Raw genomic sequence first — 14724 nt, 5'->3', positions numbered from 1 at the left:
ACACAGTAGTTTACCGTAGTAACGTTGTCAAAAATGAGTAAATATTGATTGTTTGACACAGGAGCGTACACCAAAACCACTTTTATTCAAAATGCTTCTTCGGAACGTCTTGGCTAGATTATGTGTTTACAGCAAGAGAGTAAAATCTAACAGGCTAGTACCGCAAAGCTAGCATAGCTAGCTAGCTATGATTATAGCCCACTAGCGAATAATTTCAGAAAATTACACCACGGTTTACAAAGACAGATCAATAGGTCGAACTTGAAAGCCGGGTATACTAATACGCTCACAATAAATTAAAAAACAATACACTGTTTGACATTACTGCACTGGAAGGCTGCCTGTGATGAATCAATGCTGCATCCAACCGGTCTACAACGTTAAGCCTGTAAAATATTTCACTACCGTTTGGACATGAAACAGGGGGTATAAATACGAATATTTAAAGTGTATTCTATTCCGAAACAGGTTGTCACAATGCCATGGATATAAGCGATATACATCGGAAATCAAAAAGATAACTTAACAGAAAACGTGAAGCACATACCTCTTACTTTTGATACCGCTTTCACTGACAGCAACTGCATTCACTGTGCCCAGCTAACTTACGCCCAAGTGCTTACGTAGCAGCAGTCAACATGGCTGCGTGAAATATTTTGCCACGTCGAGGGGTGGTGCCTTTTGCTTTCCGAAAATACATTCTAGGGCACGCTCCGCCTCATCACGTCCACGTTGTAGTTTTATAGTGTCCACTGCTGTCCAGTGATTCCAAGTTCAAGTGCAAGGTATGGGAATTTAATTATTATATGGTGTAGGCCTAAATGATCCTTCCATAATATTTTGATGTTCATACTCTGAACCATCATCACCCTGTTACAGTAGCCTAGTGACTGATGACACTATAACAATTCAGGAACACTCCTTCTACCACCAAACTTCACACGTCTTCAAAGCATTCCACAAAAGAAGTAATGAAACTCATACAACAAGATAATGGGTAAAAATCTTGGCATAACATTTTATTAGATTATATGACAATTCTTGCCACACATACTAATAAATTGGCCATGGGTAATGGCTGAGAAGACAATTACGAAAGTCTGAAAACAAAGTGATACCCTGATGATGTACCATGACCGACTACAAAGCTTTCCGAATGAACTACAGGTATTCCAAATCAGTTACTGCAAAAATCACATATTTTTTTCATTTGTTACAAGTACATAAGCCTCTGCAATATTTTTGTACAAGTTATGAATTATATTAGGAGGCAAATAAAAGAACAGAAAACAAGAAATAAAAGATACTTCTGCTCGTCATGCCCTCCAATTTCCACTCTGAAGTAGAAATATCTTACTTATCCATCTGTATGTATTAATTTAAGGCTCTGAGGTTCACATGTTGTTGAATCCCATCATTCCTTTCATGTTGCCTGCTGCACCCTGCTGGAATTGCCGCATCATAGACTGTAGTCCAGCCATGCCACCTAGAAAAAGGCAAAAGGGAAAAACAAGACCTTAATATGACATTTAAATATTATACCCTGCTCTTGAAACAATATCATGCAAGTAAAAAAGAAAATGTTGTCTGTGCGTCATTTGTAATAACATCAGCAGCACATGAACAATTCTATTTTGTATTTCTACGATTTAAGAAAAAACAATGAGTGCGTTTATATGCAGTTCAGTATCCTGAATATGAGGCATATCCCGGTATGAGGATCATATCCGGGATAAGGTGTTTATATGAGCACAGAACGTTATCCCAGTCTACATTCTTATGTTGTATGGCTGTTATAGAATTCTCCTCAAATGCGTGTAGCCTGGATACCAGCAACAGCGTTCTATGGGAAGCCCCTGTATTCGGGATAAGGTGTGTACATGCGTCAGTATCCTTTCGGAATACTCCACCTAGCATATCCCGACTTCTCAGTATCCCGAATGATATTCAGGATACTGAAGTGTTTATATGCTCAAACACAAATCCGGGATACTTAATATCCGATCATATTTGGGATATTGAACTGCATGTATACGCACTCATTGATTTTAAATGGTTCCATTAGTACACACACAATCAACTTGCCATAGAATGGTGCAACATTGTGCTTAACTACAGGCTTAGGGTAATCTATATGTGTGGTGTGGAGTTGCATTGTGTAAATGGCAGTGGCTGAACGCACCCATATGGTGTAGAACTCTGGGATCCATCATCTTTGCCATCTGCTGGTTCAACTTCGCCATCTGTGATGGGTTGACATTCTTGGACATGTCGCCACCTAAAAGGATGCCAGAAATGCATGCATTAAGCCAATTGCACAGCAAAGTTTATGTGCCAAGACATGCAGCAATACTCAAACGCTGCAGATGCGTATTATACCCAATCAAATTAAACCTTTGTCCTGAAAAAGTCAAAGAGAAAAAGACAAAGTGCTTCACTGGTACCAGTTCCCACTCCCAATCTTAATGGATTTATTCATAACAAAGATGACCCAAAATGAGCACAAAATATTTTCAAACCATGGCATTTCGGTTAATGGCTTATTATGGGCTAGCTGGCATATTAATAGGAATGCCGCCCATTCAGACGCACACGTCTGCTCCCTGTGTACAGCAACTGGTGCTGAAACCAGCCCAGACAATGGTCAGTTAGGCGTGGAAACAGCTTTCAAGAGTAGAGATGACCAAAATGGCCCTGCCGTGGCCTAACGGTAGGGCACTGGGTTAAAATACTACTCCAGTGGGGGCACTGTGGCGCAGCCCGCTAAGCCCCCCACATTTGGGCTTTCATGCCCACGGGGACCCCGGTTCGAGTCCAGCCGTGGTCATTTCCCGATCCCACCCTGTCTCTCTGTCCCACTCGCTTCCTGTCACCATCTCAGACTGTCCTATCAAAATAAAGGCATAAAAGCCCCTAAAATATATATATTTAAAAAAAAAATACTACTCCAGCAACCTGGGTTCGATTGCGGCTCGGGTCATTTGCCAATCCTTCCCCATCTCTCTACTTCTAACTCTCCTCCACTGTCCTGTCAAAAATAAAGGCAAAAAAGAGAGTTCACCAAAACAAGGTCCATCTGACGACTAGTAAAGCCTACCTTTGAAGAGGCCTTTGATGCCACCCATCTTCTTCACCATCTGGGCGAACTTGGTGTATTGGGTGAGCAGCTCCTGGACGTCCCTGGTGGCCACTCCGGCGCCGCGGGCAACTCTCGCGATCCTGTTGGGCTGTTTACTGAAGAGCTTGGCACCGTCCTTGTTGTCCAGCTCTGTGGGGAAGAAAAGCAACAGCAAAGATGTAAAAATGACGCATGTGCTCAATAAACATTCACTGATCTCTGCAAACTTTATATTGTTCTTTTTTTCTCTTTATTATTTGGAGCGAACAGCGCGTTTCACCCAGCACATCTTCAAGTTTGCTCCATGTACTTTAAACATTCATAGATGTTAACACTGCAGTGCTCTCGTGAGAGCTCTTAATTCTTCCATATGCATTTCCAGATTCTCCATTTTGAATTATCTCAAATCAGTCGAGGGTGTTGGGCCAGGTATTGTAGTGAAGCCGTATGTGGTCCAACTCCATAATCTAACTTTACATCCTCTCCTTATGCTTGTGGCCTTGTGATGCCTAGCTAGAGGTCATTGACAATAGATGTTTTATTCAATATCTTGTAAAAGCACAATTCAAAAGGTAATTTTCTCACTTGCAATCAGGAAAAAGTCCACCAAAAGTTGTTGTGCTTAGGCTGACAGCGGGAAAACTTTATTGTTTTGTCTAGGGAGGCAGGGGATCGGTCAAGGCCATGGCACAAGCAAGGAGAGGATGAATACATATGGACCCTGTGTGTCCGTTTCTGTACCTGCTGTTTATGTGTCATACCTGTAGGGGGCTCCAAGCCCACACATTCAATCTTATTGCCATGTTTCCATAAAATGTTACATTTAATGTAATATAACTGACTCGTAAAATCATTCTAAAATGTAGAATTGTTCAATTACCAAAAGTCATGTACAATATGCAACTTTATTCACCTTGATCATTCATGCTGTCCATAATGGTCATCAGCTTCTTTAACCTTGCCATGGACTCCTGTTCATTTCCTTTGCTCATGAAATCCGTTCCAAATCCTGGGATCATGCCCTGTGAATATAAAAAAATGGATTCAAAATATAAGCAAGGATATTTGTCGGATACATAGTACACTGTATATGTAGGTTAACTATGATGAGGACAATGCGCACTGTGTGTGGGAAACAGAGAATACAGCTGCAGGGGTCAGGTGGGGGTCTGATGTGGGGTATGGGTGCATATGTTAGATTGTGGGTAATAATGAAATATTCGTGATCATGTCATTCAGTGTTTGGCCGCAGTGTCAATCAGGGCTTAACAATGACTTCGCTGTGGATAGTAATAATTTCAGCGTCACTAGTCACTTAATATTGGGTATGAAATATGACATTAGCCAATATTCTATGGTTTTACCGTCGTAGTACATAAAATATTTGTATTAATATTCAAAGAGCTCACTCAGTTTGTCTGAATACTTTTAATGGCGGAAGAGCTGCTACTCATCTTTTCGCTTTGGCACTCCTGCGCTTAATGGCTAGTGACTTGGGAAAACCACAAGCATTAACATTAACAAGTGCTCTCCCCATGGAACGTCCCACTGCACTGCTTCCCTTAGGGTGCCATTTCGGGCTGCCCCCTTGTACATGTGAGGCATAAATGCAATTTCATTGTGTGCAATGAGCACTGTGTGCTGTGGAGAGCTGTGTCACAATGACAATGGGAGTGTCCCAGCAGGTGGGCTTTCACCCTCATGGTATTCATGTTTATGAATGAAATACATTTCACATTCTTACCATGATCTGTCCAAAGGGACCCATCTTCATGATGTTCTGGAACTGTTCATACATGTCTCTAAGGGTGAACTGACCTGTATGGGAACCATTCGTTTTTCACGATTAATGAAAAAACATACCAATACACCATTGCAAACATTTATAAATCAGTATGAATAATCAATGGTTTGCAGACTGAAATATAGGAAATGCATGATGCCAGGGTGTGATTTGCAGGATATTGTTCTTACCGTGTTTAAGCTTGTCAATGAGCTCTTCATTGTCATCCAGCTTCAACTCGTTCACTTTGTCTATCAAACCCTCAATATCACCCATGCCTGTCGGAAATCATTCACATGCAATATAAAAAATGAGTGCTGTGTAACAATGAATCTACAAACAATCACCTTATCAACATTTAATATTGCATATTGGGCGCTTAACTCAACTTACCCAAAAGTTTACTGATAAAAGGTTGTGTTTTAAAAGGTTCAAAGTCGTCAATGTGTTCTCCGGTACCAATGAAGATGATGGGACTCTTGGTAGCCGCCACACTGTTAAAAACAATGTTACATTAAATGACTGCTTTTTGCAGTTATTATGACCAGACAGTCAAAGAGTGAGACAGGAAATTAGTGGGAGAGACACATGGGGTAAGATTGGGATATGACCCAGGGCATGAACCTGGGTCCCAAGTACCAAACATGACAAAATATTATATGTATTACGTTCATTATGTCTAACTGTTTAACTCAACACTTTAGATTTTCTTTTGCCTTAAGACATGTAAAAGTCCCAGTCCCAGGGACCCTCTGATGAAGACAGAAGTAATACCATCGAAGCATCAGAGGGTCCCTGGGACTGGGACTTTTACATGTCTTAAGGCAAAAGAAAATCCGAAGAGATGACAAAATATTTGATGGTAAAGCGGCTCTACTTACGCACTGAGCGCACCACCTCCTTTGGCGTGACCGTCCAGCTTTGTCACAATCACAGACGCCACGTCCACTTTATCCTTGAAAGCCTTGGCCTGGGACTCGCAGGCTTGACCGATGGAGGCATCCATCACGTACACAATGTTGTCTGGTTGCTGAAAGGCAAGTAATACAAAATATTCATGGGTACACACACGATATGTGCTCATGCCGTCTGACAAGTCTGTCTTGCTGACAATCACAATTGTGCCCAACATGGACCTTTGGAACTAATGGGTACAAGTCATTGTAGCTCCTCACGTCCTTCTCTGTTGCTTGTGACCTTGTGATGCAAGGCAATGAGCCATTGATGATTGAAGTTTTCTGCAATATCTCGCAAGAGTACAATTCAAAAGTAATTTGGTCATTTTCAATCTGGATGCTGGATGGGGAAAATCCCCACACAAAGTTGCTCTGCCTAGGTTGGCAGCAAGGAAACAATTATTTTCTCCACCAATTTCAGGTCTGGGTCCTCAGTGCACTGGAGCAATTGGGCAGGAGGAGTGAGCTCAGCTCTGACCATTCGCTGAAAGTTGACTTTCATGACGTTTGTTATTATTATGTTCCCAAGTGCGTTCGGTTATTGGCTGGTAACACCGGTTGTCTGAAAACCGACTGAAAACCCTCCCCAGAGAAGCGTAATCAGACCATTTGTGGATTACGAAGTAATTCAAAATGAATGGTCTGGCCTGTCAGTCTAGGGAGACACTGAGACCACAAGCAACAGGAAAGAATAAGCGGAACTAGTTTGAAATCTATCCCTTGGATTGTGCCTAACATGGTTCCCCCCACCATGGTTCTTACTTGGAGTCGTACATAGCAACACTCACCACTGCATTGGACACCTGCAACATCTCCTCAAAAAGGGAATCTTCCTGTTTATGTCGTCCACTTGTGTCTACAATGATGATTTCAAAATTCTCTGACTTGAACTTCTCAACACCCTCGTAAGCTATGACGACAGGGTCCATCTCGGTGTAGCTGTGAAGTAAAAGGACAACCTTATTTACACTGCATTTATTTCATCTTCAGTTCTTCAGAAGTGCATGGCGAACATGCTTATTATTTTGTGTGCAAGATTTACGAATACAAAGGGCATGTTAGCCTCACCTTCCATAGAAGGGGATTCTTGCTTTTGTGGCATTCTGCTTCAACTGGTCAAAGGCACCTACAAGACAAGATGTACTCAAAATTATTACATCAGATCAATAAAAAGCCATACCATTGCAGTAAGTAATTAAGTTAAAAAACATTACCTGCTCTGAAAGTGTCAGCACAGATCAAACACGTTTTCCATCCTTTTCTTTGGTAGTAGTATGCCAGCTATGGAATACAGGAGAAGAACATGGACATCAGCTAGGCACTTGGAAGCAAACACATTCTAGACAAGAGCCTGAGATCTTCTTCTGGTTTTATAGACAATTGTGTCCGTTAAAATTGTCCAAATGATATTTCTTTGGGCTTTTTCATGCCTTTATTTGATATAATAGTCAGAATCAGACAGAAAACAAGTAAAAGAGAGAGGACAGGGAGGTTGAAAAATGACCTAGACGGATCCCCAAGTGCATGTAGCATGTCTATATTTGTCATTCAGGTGCATTTAACATAATAAATGTGGATCAGGGGAACAGATTGCAGTGAAGTACACAACTGTGTACCCCACCACAAACAGACTCTGATAAAAAAGGCCTGCAGTGGCAAACACATCACATTGGGAAAGTCACTTGTTGAATGCTTATTTGGCACGCGGTACCTTGGAACATGTTGTAGTTTTCCCACTGCCCTGGAGACCTACAAACATGATGACGTTGTTTTTTCCCTTTGTTGGTGTCCAGGCCTTGACTCCAGGATCCACAAGCTGAGAGCATAACGAGGGAAACACTGCTTTAGTTTGATGTCTTAACTCAGCGGCACTCAGTTAAAATAAGTCCCCCAAAGCCCCCCACCCCCTCTTTCTGTCGCCGTCTGATATGTTTGTGCATATCAGAGACTGTGCCGCAAATGCAATTGCCCTATAGGGATCATTAAAGCACATAGAGAAGCAATGAATTGTGATACACAATTAAGTTATTATTGTTATTACTACTACAATAGACTTTGTAACAAAATAACAACTTGGTGCTCTCAAAACCGCAATGGAGCAAGTCTACTGAACCTAGTGAAGGGGACATTTTAATTAGCAACAAACACATGCATGAGCATAATACTGACAAAGTTCCAGTGACAAAATGAACTGATATCGATGTGACTTTATACTGCACACATCAATTATAGACACTTCTACAGTGTGTGCAAAGAATCTGGAAGTAAACCTTGACGAGCTCCTTGAAGACGGAGTGCTGGATCATTCTCCTCTTGTTCAAACCAGAGGCCATTTCCTCAAGGTCAATAGCAGCTCTGTAAAATAAAGCAACACACGTTGATAAAGTCAGGAAACTGTAATAGTATAATAATAATAATAATAATAATAATAATAATAATAAAAATAAAAATAATAATAACTGTATTTGTATAGCACAATATCATACAAGGCATGCAGCTCAAAGTGCTTAGACCAGAGACATACTGTATTATGTACAACAAACACTTACTTGACATTTTCTCTGAGTTGCTTCACCAACTTGATGTTTACGTCCGCCTCTAGTAGGGCTGCACATACTTCCTTTAGCATGGCATTTAGAACCTGGGAAGAACAAACGTGCAGTTGGACTCTTGGAAACTTCACAAGTCACGTGCACATCATTTCATGATTTTATCAGTCCAGACCAGAATGCCTGCAATGTTTATTATACTATAGTCACTATCGTATAATAAACATTGCATACATGGTATAGTGGTACAGCTACCACTGTGTAAACAAAATGTATACACATTATTATACTTTCTGCTACTTTTCCCTTGGTCTTTGTACGTGACAGATGACAGTTTAATATCTTATACCCGGTCTTTGCACCTCTGTACCCTTGTCATCTAGAGCACACAACAAGAAAAACAAACAAACGTAGAAGTCATAATGTTACCTCCTCGTTGATGATGGTGGCATTGCTGAGAGACCTCAGCGCCGAGGTAATTTTTCGACCCAAGTCGGCTAACACCATCTTTGCGATTCGGGCTGGAGCCTATAAATGCAAAACAAACGAGTTGTTGTTTTCAAGTGACATGAAATCTTAGAATACTTGCTGTCACTGGCAGTACTTCCTCCCACACCATTCCTAAAGATTATGTGGGTATTGCAAAACACAAATGTAGACAAAAGGACACGTCCAACAGAAAGAATCTTACAAGACACAACGAAACTGCCTCGTAGGCTTTGGTGTGGAGGGGGATACCCCCTGATTGGCCTCACAGCCTCCTCTTGATACGGGACGACGAAGCAGGGGCTCGAACAATCCTGTAAATAGTTAAACTACACAAAAAACACACACAATTAACTTAGAGTTGGGGTCACACAAGAACTGGCCTGCAGCTAACACGTTCGTGATATCAAGTCACACACGACACGATTGACTAAGTAAACGCGACCAAGTTAGCCAACAAGCTAGTGAAGTGTTGACATATGGAACAAGCAGTTCACAGTCAGAAGGTAGGCCAGCTACTTCAACAAGCTAGCATTCACTGGATAGCTAATGTTAGCCTGCCTCTAAACGAGCCAAAAGCATAAACTCCGTCGAGTTGAAAGGGATCTCGACTTTGAAATACCTGAACTACACGTTGGAGTAGTTGTTGTTTTGAACAACTGTTAATCTAGTCAACAAAACAAGTGAAAAGACACATACCTTCCACGTACAGTTCCCAGCAGCTATCAGGTTTGCAATCGTACATACGTCATCTAAAAGAGAAAAAAAATCCCATCAGCCACTTACTACTTCCGGGTCAATCACAACACAACAACACATGTCCAGAAACCGAGCCAATGCAGGAGTGAGAGGTTTTTCCCCCCTCGAATATTAATTTAGCCATTGTTTGCACAAATGAAATACACTATGTGTCTATACCAGTCGCCGTTCTTTCCCGTGTGAAACCCTTCATCCTGGAGGCTTTCTGTCAAAAATAGCTAGACAGTAGTTGGTTGCCTACCTGTTAACTTTTCTTACCAACTCTAGCAAAATACAGTCAGGGTTTTCTGCTGTTTCATTTCTTTTCATACTTTCAGGTGATTGCGAACGCTGAAGAACATAATTTGAATGAATCCGTCCGTCCACGTACTGTTCTAAAGACTTGATGCTGGCTGAAGCCACTCGTTTGACCGGGAAGTAGGGGAAGTTTGTCGTGAAACCAGTCGATACCCTCCACCATGAACTATCCAGATGCCAAGAGCGAAATTCTGCGCGTGATCTCGCAGGTGGAGCCTCGTGAGTTACCCAAGTTGATCGACTGGATGAAAAACTCAGGTAGGTTGACTGATGTACTGTAGGCTACTGAGTAATGATGACCAAATGGTTGTGCCCCCAGTAGATCATTCATTCACCTGGTTCGAATTGAACAGGTAAAGTCAGGTCATTTGGGAATACCGATATGTGGCATTGGTATGAATAACTAATGAATCAGGGTGCCCATCACTGAAAGCCACACTACCTGTCTGTGTAGGCCTATGTCGCTTTATATTAACAACCATGCAGTTGATGCAATCACTCTCTTCTGTCTTCCTCTACAGGCGACTTGGATGACTATGTAATTGACAATCACAAAGTCATACTTCAGAATATTGCAGAAGACCTCAAGACGTGTATGCCATTGGAAGCCATGTTTTCCACAGAGACACTGGCCATTCAGAGGGTAAATATGATTAAATTCATAATTCTAAGTTCTAACACATTGGGAAGAGTGTTGAGTAGCCTACACATTCTGTTGGAATTTTGCTACCAACATAAGATACACATACACATGTCGTTGCAGACTCAACAGAACGTCAAGCCCACTGTTCATGTTGACGCATTCCTTTATGACGATGACGCTGTGGATTCGCTTTGTGAGGAAGGGAAGATGAGTAGAAACTATTGCCTCAGCTGTGGATCCCAGAGGACAGCCCCCTTGGGTGTGTTTGCAGCACCATTGATGACTATTATAAATTAGGGCGTATCAAATGCCCAAACTGTTGACAATCTTGGTCTGCTTTTGCAGTGTTGTACCTTTGAACCAACATGACTTACTTGTAAAATCTTGGAAAATTTGATCAATGCTGGCATCAATCAGAACACACTCAGCATTGTTTTGCTAAAAACACTCATGAACTTCCATTCAAAATTTCAAGCTTATTGTGCCACCCTTTCACATAAATCAAATTTGCTTGAAATTTGCAAGGACGTTGTGGTAGTGTAAAAGAACAATACTACAAGGGCAGAGTGGGATTTTGCAGAGTTTTAATTGTCAAGGGGCGTTTGACCCTATTATATATACAGTCAGGTTTGCGTACTCAACCAACTACGTGTGGATGTTGTTTGCATCAGTCTTTCATCTATCAATGCATCAATATTGTGTCAATGTTGCTCACTAATGATGATTCAATGCCAACCTATGCCCTGCTTGCAGAGTTCATATCCCACTCCTTCTCTATTCTGGATCTCCAATTCCTCTTCCAGCATGTTCTACCCGACCTCAGTGGGAAACTTGTGGTGGATGTGGGCTCAAGACTTGGTGCCGTACTTTACGGGGTGAGAGATTACGTATACCTTTAAAATGAAATAGTTTTTCATATGCCTTAATTTTGTACAATGCATCTCCAGCTGTTTTCTGCTTAACCAAATGCAAGTTCAATGTTTCATTGCACTTTTCAATGGTTTTGTATGTGTATTTTCCCGTTATTTATGGGCCTCTTGTCCCCCCCCCCCCTTTCACTATCAGAAGCTATGATTAACTCAATATTATTATATAATTCTTGTTTTCCAGGGGTACATGTACAGCTCAGCTTCGAAACTAGTGGGAGTGGAGATGACCGCTGAGTTTGTTCAGCTTCAGGCAATGGCAGTGGAAAAGTATGGATTCGGGGACCGCATTCAGGTAGAAAGAAAACTTAAGAAAACTGCAATTACTAGTGTAACTTTTGAAATAACTTATTAAAAGCATACTTTGCTTGTCTATTATTTGTCTTGTCTACCTTTTAATATGGTGGTGTAGACAATCTTAATATTACTTAGGTTTAATGAGACATTATTGTGGAAAAACAATCATCCCCCTTAAAAAGTTCTGTGTGCCTCATTTAAAGGACCAACCCAAGTAGTAAATTCATGAACACTACAACTCAGCCAGCCAACAGAGTTTGGCATGGGTCACACTCTAATGTTCGTCTTGTCTGAATTATATCAATAGGTTATTCATGCAGACATATGCTCTCAAGTGGCCCTCCTTCAGGAAGCTGATGTGCTCATCATGAACAACGTGTTTGAATACTTTTTGGACCCTGGTGGACAAATGATGTAAGTTCAATAATAATATATCAATCAGTATGTACACTGTATGTGTATACTATGTATATATGATTCATGTTTTGTTCAGCTACAACTTAACATAATTTGTGGATTTCTTTTGTTTCTTAGAGCATGGCAATGTATTTGTCAGAATTTTCGCAAGAAAAATAGCCTGTTAGTGACTGTCCCAAGTATTCATGAATCTCTAACTACACTCAAAGGAGACAATGTAAGTATTTGATTGTCATGGCTGAGCCTGCAAGTTAATTGTTCAGCAACATAAATGTGTACAATATGGTTGGTTCTACATTGAATCCGGTGGTTAATTCCTCTCTGCACATTTTTTTCTAATTTACACATGGTCTTCTTTCTTATTTATTTGATCCTTCATTTCCAACCTTGCATTACAATTTCAGTTACTCTATTACTGTTCAGCCCGCAGTATATATGTTGTGAGTCAGCATTTCAAAATGCTTATGGAGTGTAAGGAGGGTTATATGTGGTATATGGGTAAGATTTCTCTATTTCTGTATTTGCAGGGTGTGGTTGATATCAGACATTGGATTGTGGAGGAACCTGTCAATTATGATGCTTATGCTGGTGGAGACTGTGATGCAGACACATTGAAACAAATCCACTTGTATAGGGTGCTTTGACATACAGTATGTTCTGTTGATATACTTTTGACTTTTCACACACACATATCCGTCCGTGCGCGCGTGCACACACACACACACACACACACACACACGCATGCTATTGCCAGTATGTGTGTGAATGTGACATACTGCACACTCACATCTGTGATCATGGCTTTAAATAATGTTGTAAATACCCAGTGCTCTAAATAAATGTTTAATAATCTTTTCATTCAATTTTGTCGTCATTTTTTCTGTCCTCTTTCTTTGACTTTGTACAGACACATCATTTGGAATTATCATTTTTTTTGTCAGCCATCTCTTTAGTGTATCTTTGGACTGGTGCAGTACTCTTCGCTTGCTTTATGAACTGTAGAGAGCACTTTTCTAAACAAAGTGTTTTACAATACAATAAAATTCTGCTACACTGCAGATTAGGAAGACCAATGAAAAGAGCAGGGAACCTGACATTATACTCACTGATTTCATTGTCCCCTACTGTTCATATTAAATGATCATTAATGCTGTCTTGGGCAGGACTCCCTGGAAGAAGAGGTTTCATACCTCAATGGGACCTGCCTGGATAAATAAAGGTCAAATAAAATAAATACAAATCAGAAGAGACGGGTAAAAGGCGTTTGCAGCAGTCCAGAGAGGATCAAATGTTCTTAGGCTCTCCGTCTTTTAAAAAAATGTTTTTTTTTTGAATTAATTTTAAATATTTTAAATTATTGTTGAAATACTTCTGAGATACACAATGGCATAAGCTTTGTGAAGTGCAGTATATCTCTCATAAGCATAAATCCTACCTGTAGGTGTTTTTGAATAGATCATTGTGATGCACTGTATTGGATACAGTACATGAAAGGGACAAGAAATGCCCTGCCAAAACCTGGCAGTCAGATATACGGCTAAAACATTTATGTTGTTTGGCCTTTGAAAATACAAGTTCACAACCTGTGCAGTGGTGGACAAAGTAAAAGTAAAAGTAAAAAAAAGAAACACAGTTTCTTGCCAACACAGGTAACTTATCTGAGTAAAAAGTAGACCAATGTACTTGTCTTATGATAAGCTGATTCTGCACAGGTTGGGTTGAGTTTGTGGTGGGTCCTTGTTAGGTTTTTATTGTTTTTCAGTAATAACAAAGTCTATCTCAATAGGTAGGTAAAATGGAGTAAACGGTGTAACAGCTATGTAATATCATGTGCTACTGTTGTAATTACACCACGAAAGTACTTTTACTTTTACTTTGTCCACCACTGACCCTGTGAACCTGTGAGTCATTTGGGAAGAATATATATTTATGCCCCGGTATTACCCCAAGGGAAACAATCAATAAAAGCTATTAGGCATGTTGTGTTCACACAGTGGATGGCTTTGTGTAATAATCAGATAATGTTCAAAACCTATGACCTCGTTTCTTGTAATAAAATTATTCACTGGCATACAAAATATTGTTCAAGAAAGTCAGACAGATGACTGACTCAAAGGCTTCTTGAAACCATTTCAGTCATGCACGGTTGATCAAAGGTGGACATTTGACGTTAAACTCAACTTATAGGTGACAACAGCCATGGTTACAGGCAGATCTATGGGTCATAAGAACAAACATGATGGTTATTGTAAGTTTATTAACAATGTGGAATTGATTACTTCATTCACATGAGAAAAAAGGAAGACAATAGCTGTTACCTGGACCACTCACAGCTTTGACTGGGCCCAGGGCAAAATCATCTGAGAGTGTCCCCCTCTCATTATCGGTACTTTTTATATAGTGGGGTCCCAATTCTGGGCCCCCCATTTCCCTGGACCCGGGACAACTGACCTGTTGGGTGGACCTGGCTGTAACATTATGCAACACTTTCCA

The 14724-nt window shown here is 40.6% G+C and overlaps 3 protein-coding genes across 5 annotated transcripts in view; 1 reads left to right on the top strand and 2 right to left on the bottom strand.

Annotated features, from left to right (window-relative positions):
• The window catches only part of sec23a (Sec23 homolog A, coat complex II component), a 47757-nt gene extending 47012 nt beyond the window's left edge, over positions 1-745 (bottom strand). The window contains exon 1 of one of the 2 annotated variants that reach the window (XM_063184392.1): positions 555-745. In XM_063184392.1, the coding sequence (XP_063040462.1) occupies positions 555-587 (33 nt within the window). In that variant the 5' untranslated portion in view covers positions 588-745. Of the gene's footprint in view, positions 1-547 lie in introns of both variants that reach the window. The other variant, XM_063184393.1, reaches the window with a different exon arrangement.
• Positions 746-991: 246 nt separating this feature from the next.
• srp54 (signal recognition particle 54) lies at positions 992-9928 on the bottom strand. Its single transcript, XM_063184389.1, has 18 exons — positions 9910-9928; positions 9592-9644; positions 9098-9221; positions 8836-8934; positions 8407-8498; positions 8128-8212; positions 7569-7673; positions 7072-7138; positions 6926-6983; positions 6646-6796; positions 5783-5931; positions 5295-5395; positions 5093-5179; positions 4863-4936; positions 4032-4140; positions 3098-3268; positions 2183-2278; positions 992-1486 (listed from the first exon to the last, which is right to left on the bottom strand). The coding sequence occupies exons 4-18, from the start codon at positions 8911-8913 to the stop codon at positions 1395-1397; spliced, it is 1515 nt and encodes a 504-aa protein (XP_063040459.1). The 5' UTR covers positions 8914-8934; positions 9098-9221; positions 9592-9644; positions 9910-9928; the 3' UTR covers positions 992-1394.
• zgc:109986 (uncharacterized protein LOC553566 homolog) lies at positions 9672-13094 on the top strand. 2 transcript variants are annotated; one of them, XM_063184391.1, is made up of 9 exons: positions 9672-9736; positions 9969-10206; positions 10470-10591; positions 10712-10850; positions 11345-11466; positions 11702-11812; positions 12122-12228; positions 12349-12448; positions 12759-13094. In XM_063184391.1, exons 2-9 carry the CDS (start codon positions 10110-10112, stop codon positions 12873-12875), a joined length of 915 nt encoding a protein of 304 aa, XP_063040461.1. In that variant the 5' UTR covers positions 9672-9736; positions 9969-10109; the 3' UTR covers positions 12876-13094. The 2 variants fall into 2 exon arrangements, with proteins under 2 accessions (XP_063040461.1, XP_063040460.1); XM_063184390.1 differs by having other exon boundaries at positions 9693-9743.
• Positions 13095-14724: the final 1630 nt, after the last annotated feature.

The sequence above is a fragment of the Engraulis encrasicolus genome, chromosome 19 (genome assembly GCF_034702125.1).
Source record: "Engraulis encrasicolus isolate BLACKSEA-1 chromosome 19, IST_EnEncr_1.0, whole genome shotgun sequence".
Taxonomy (NCBI): Eukaryota; Metazoa; Chordata; class Actinopteri; order Clupeiformes; family Engraulidae; genus Engraulis; species Engraulis encrasicolus.
This window is presented reverse-complemented; position numbering and strand designations above follow the sequence as displayed.

Bases quoted from the DNA above. Each gene is read 5' to 3' on its own strand.
- srp54 (XM_063184389.1), bottom strand. From the start codon at position 8,913: ATGGTGTTAGCCGACTTGGGTCGAAAAATTACCTCGGCGCTGAGGTCT. The intron at 8,499-8,835 runs GTAACATTATGA...TGTTCTTCCCAG, and splicing joins CCACCATCATCAACGAGGAG to GTTCTAAATGCCATGCTAAA. The intron at 7,674-8,127 runs GTTTACTTCCAG...TTATGCTCTCAG, and splicing joins TCTTCAAGGAGCTCGTCAAG to CTTGTGGATCCTGGAGTCAA.
- zgc:109986 (XM_063184391.1), top strand. From the start codon at position 10,110: ATGAACTATCCAGATGCCAAGAGCGAAATTCTGCGCGTGATCTCGCAG. The intron at 10,851-11,344 runs GTGTGTTTGCAG...CCCTGCTTGCAG, and splicing joins CCAGAGGACAGCCCCCTTGG to AGTTCATATCCCACTCCTTC. The intron at 12,449-12,758 runs GTAAGTATTTGA...CTGTATTTGCAG, and splicing joins CTACACTCAAAGGAGACAAT to GGTGTGGTTGATATCAGACA.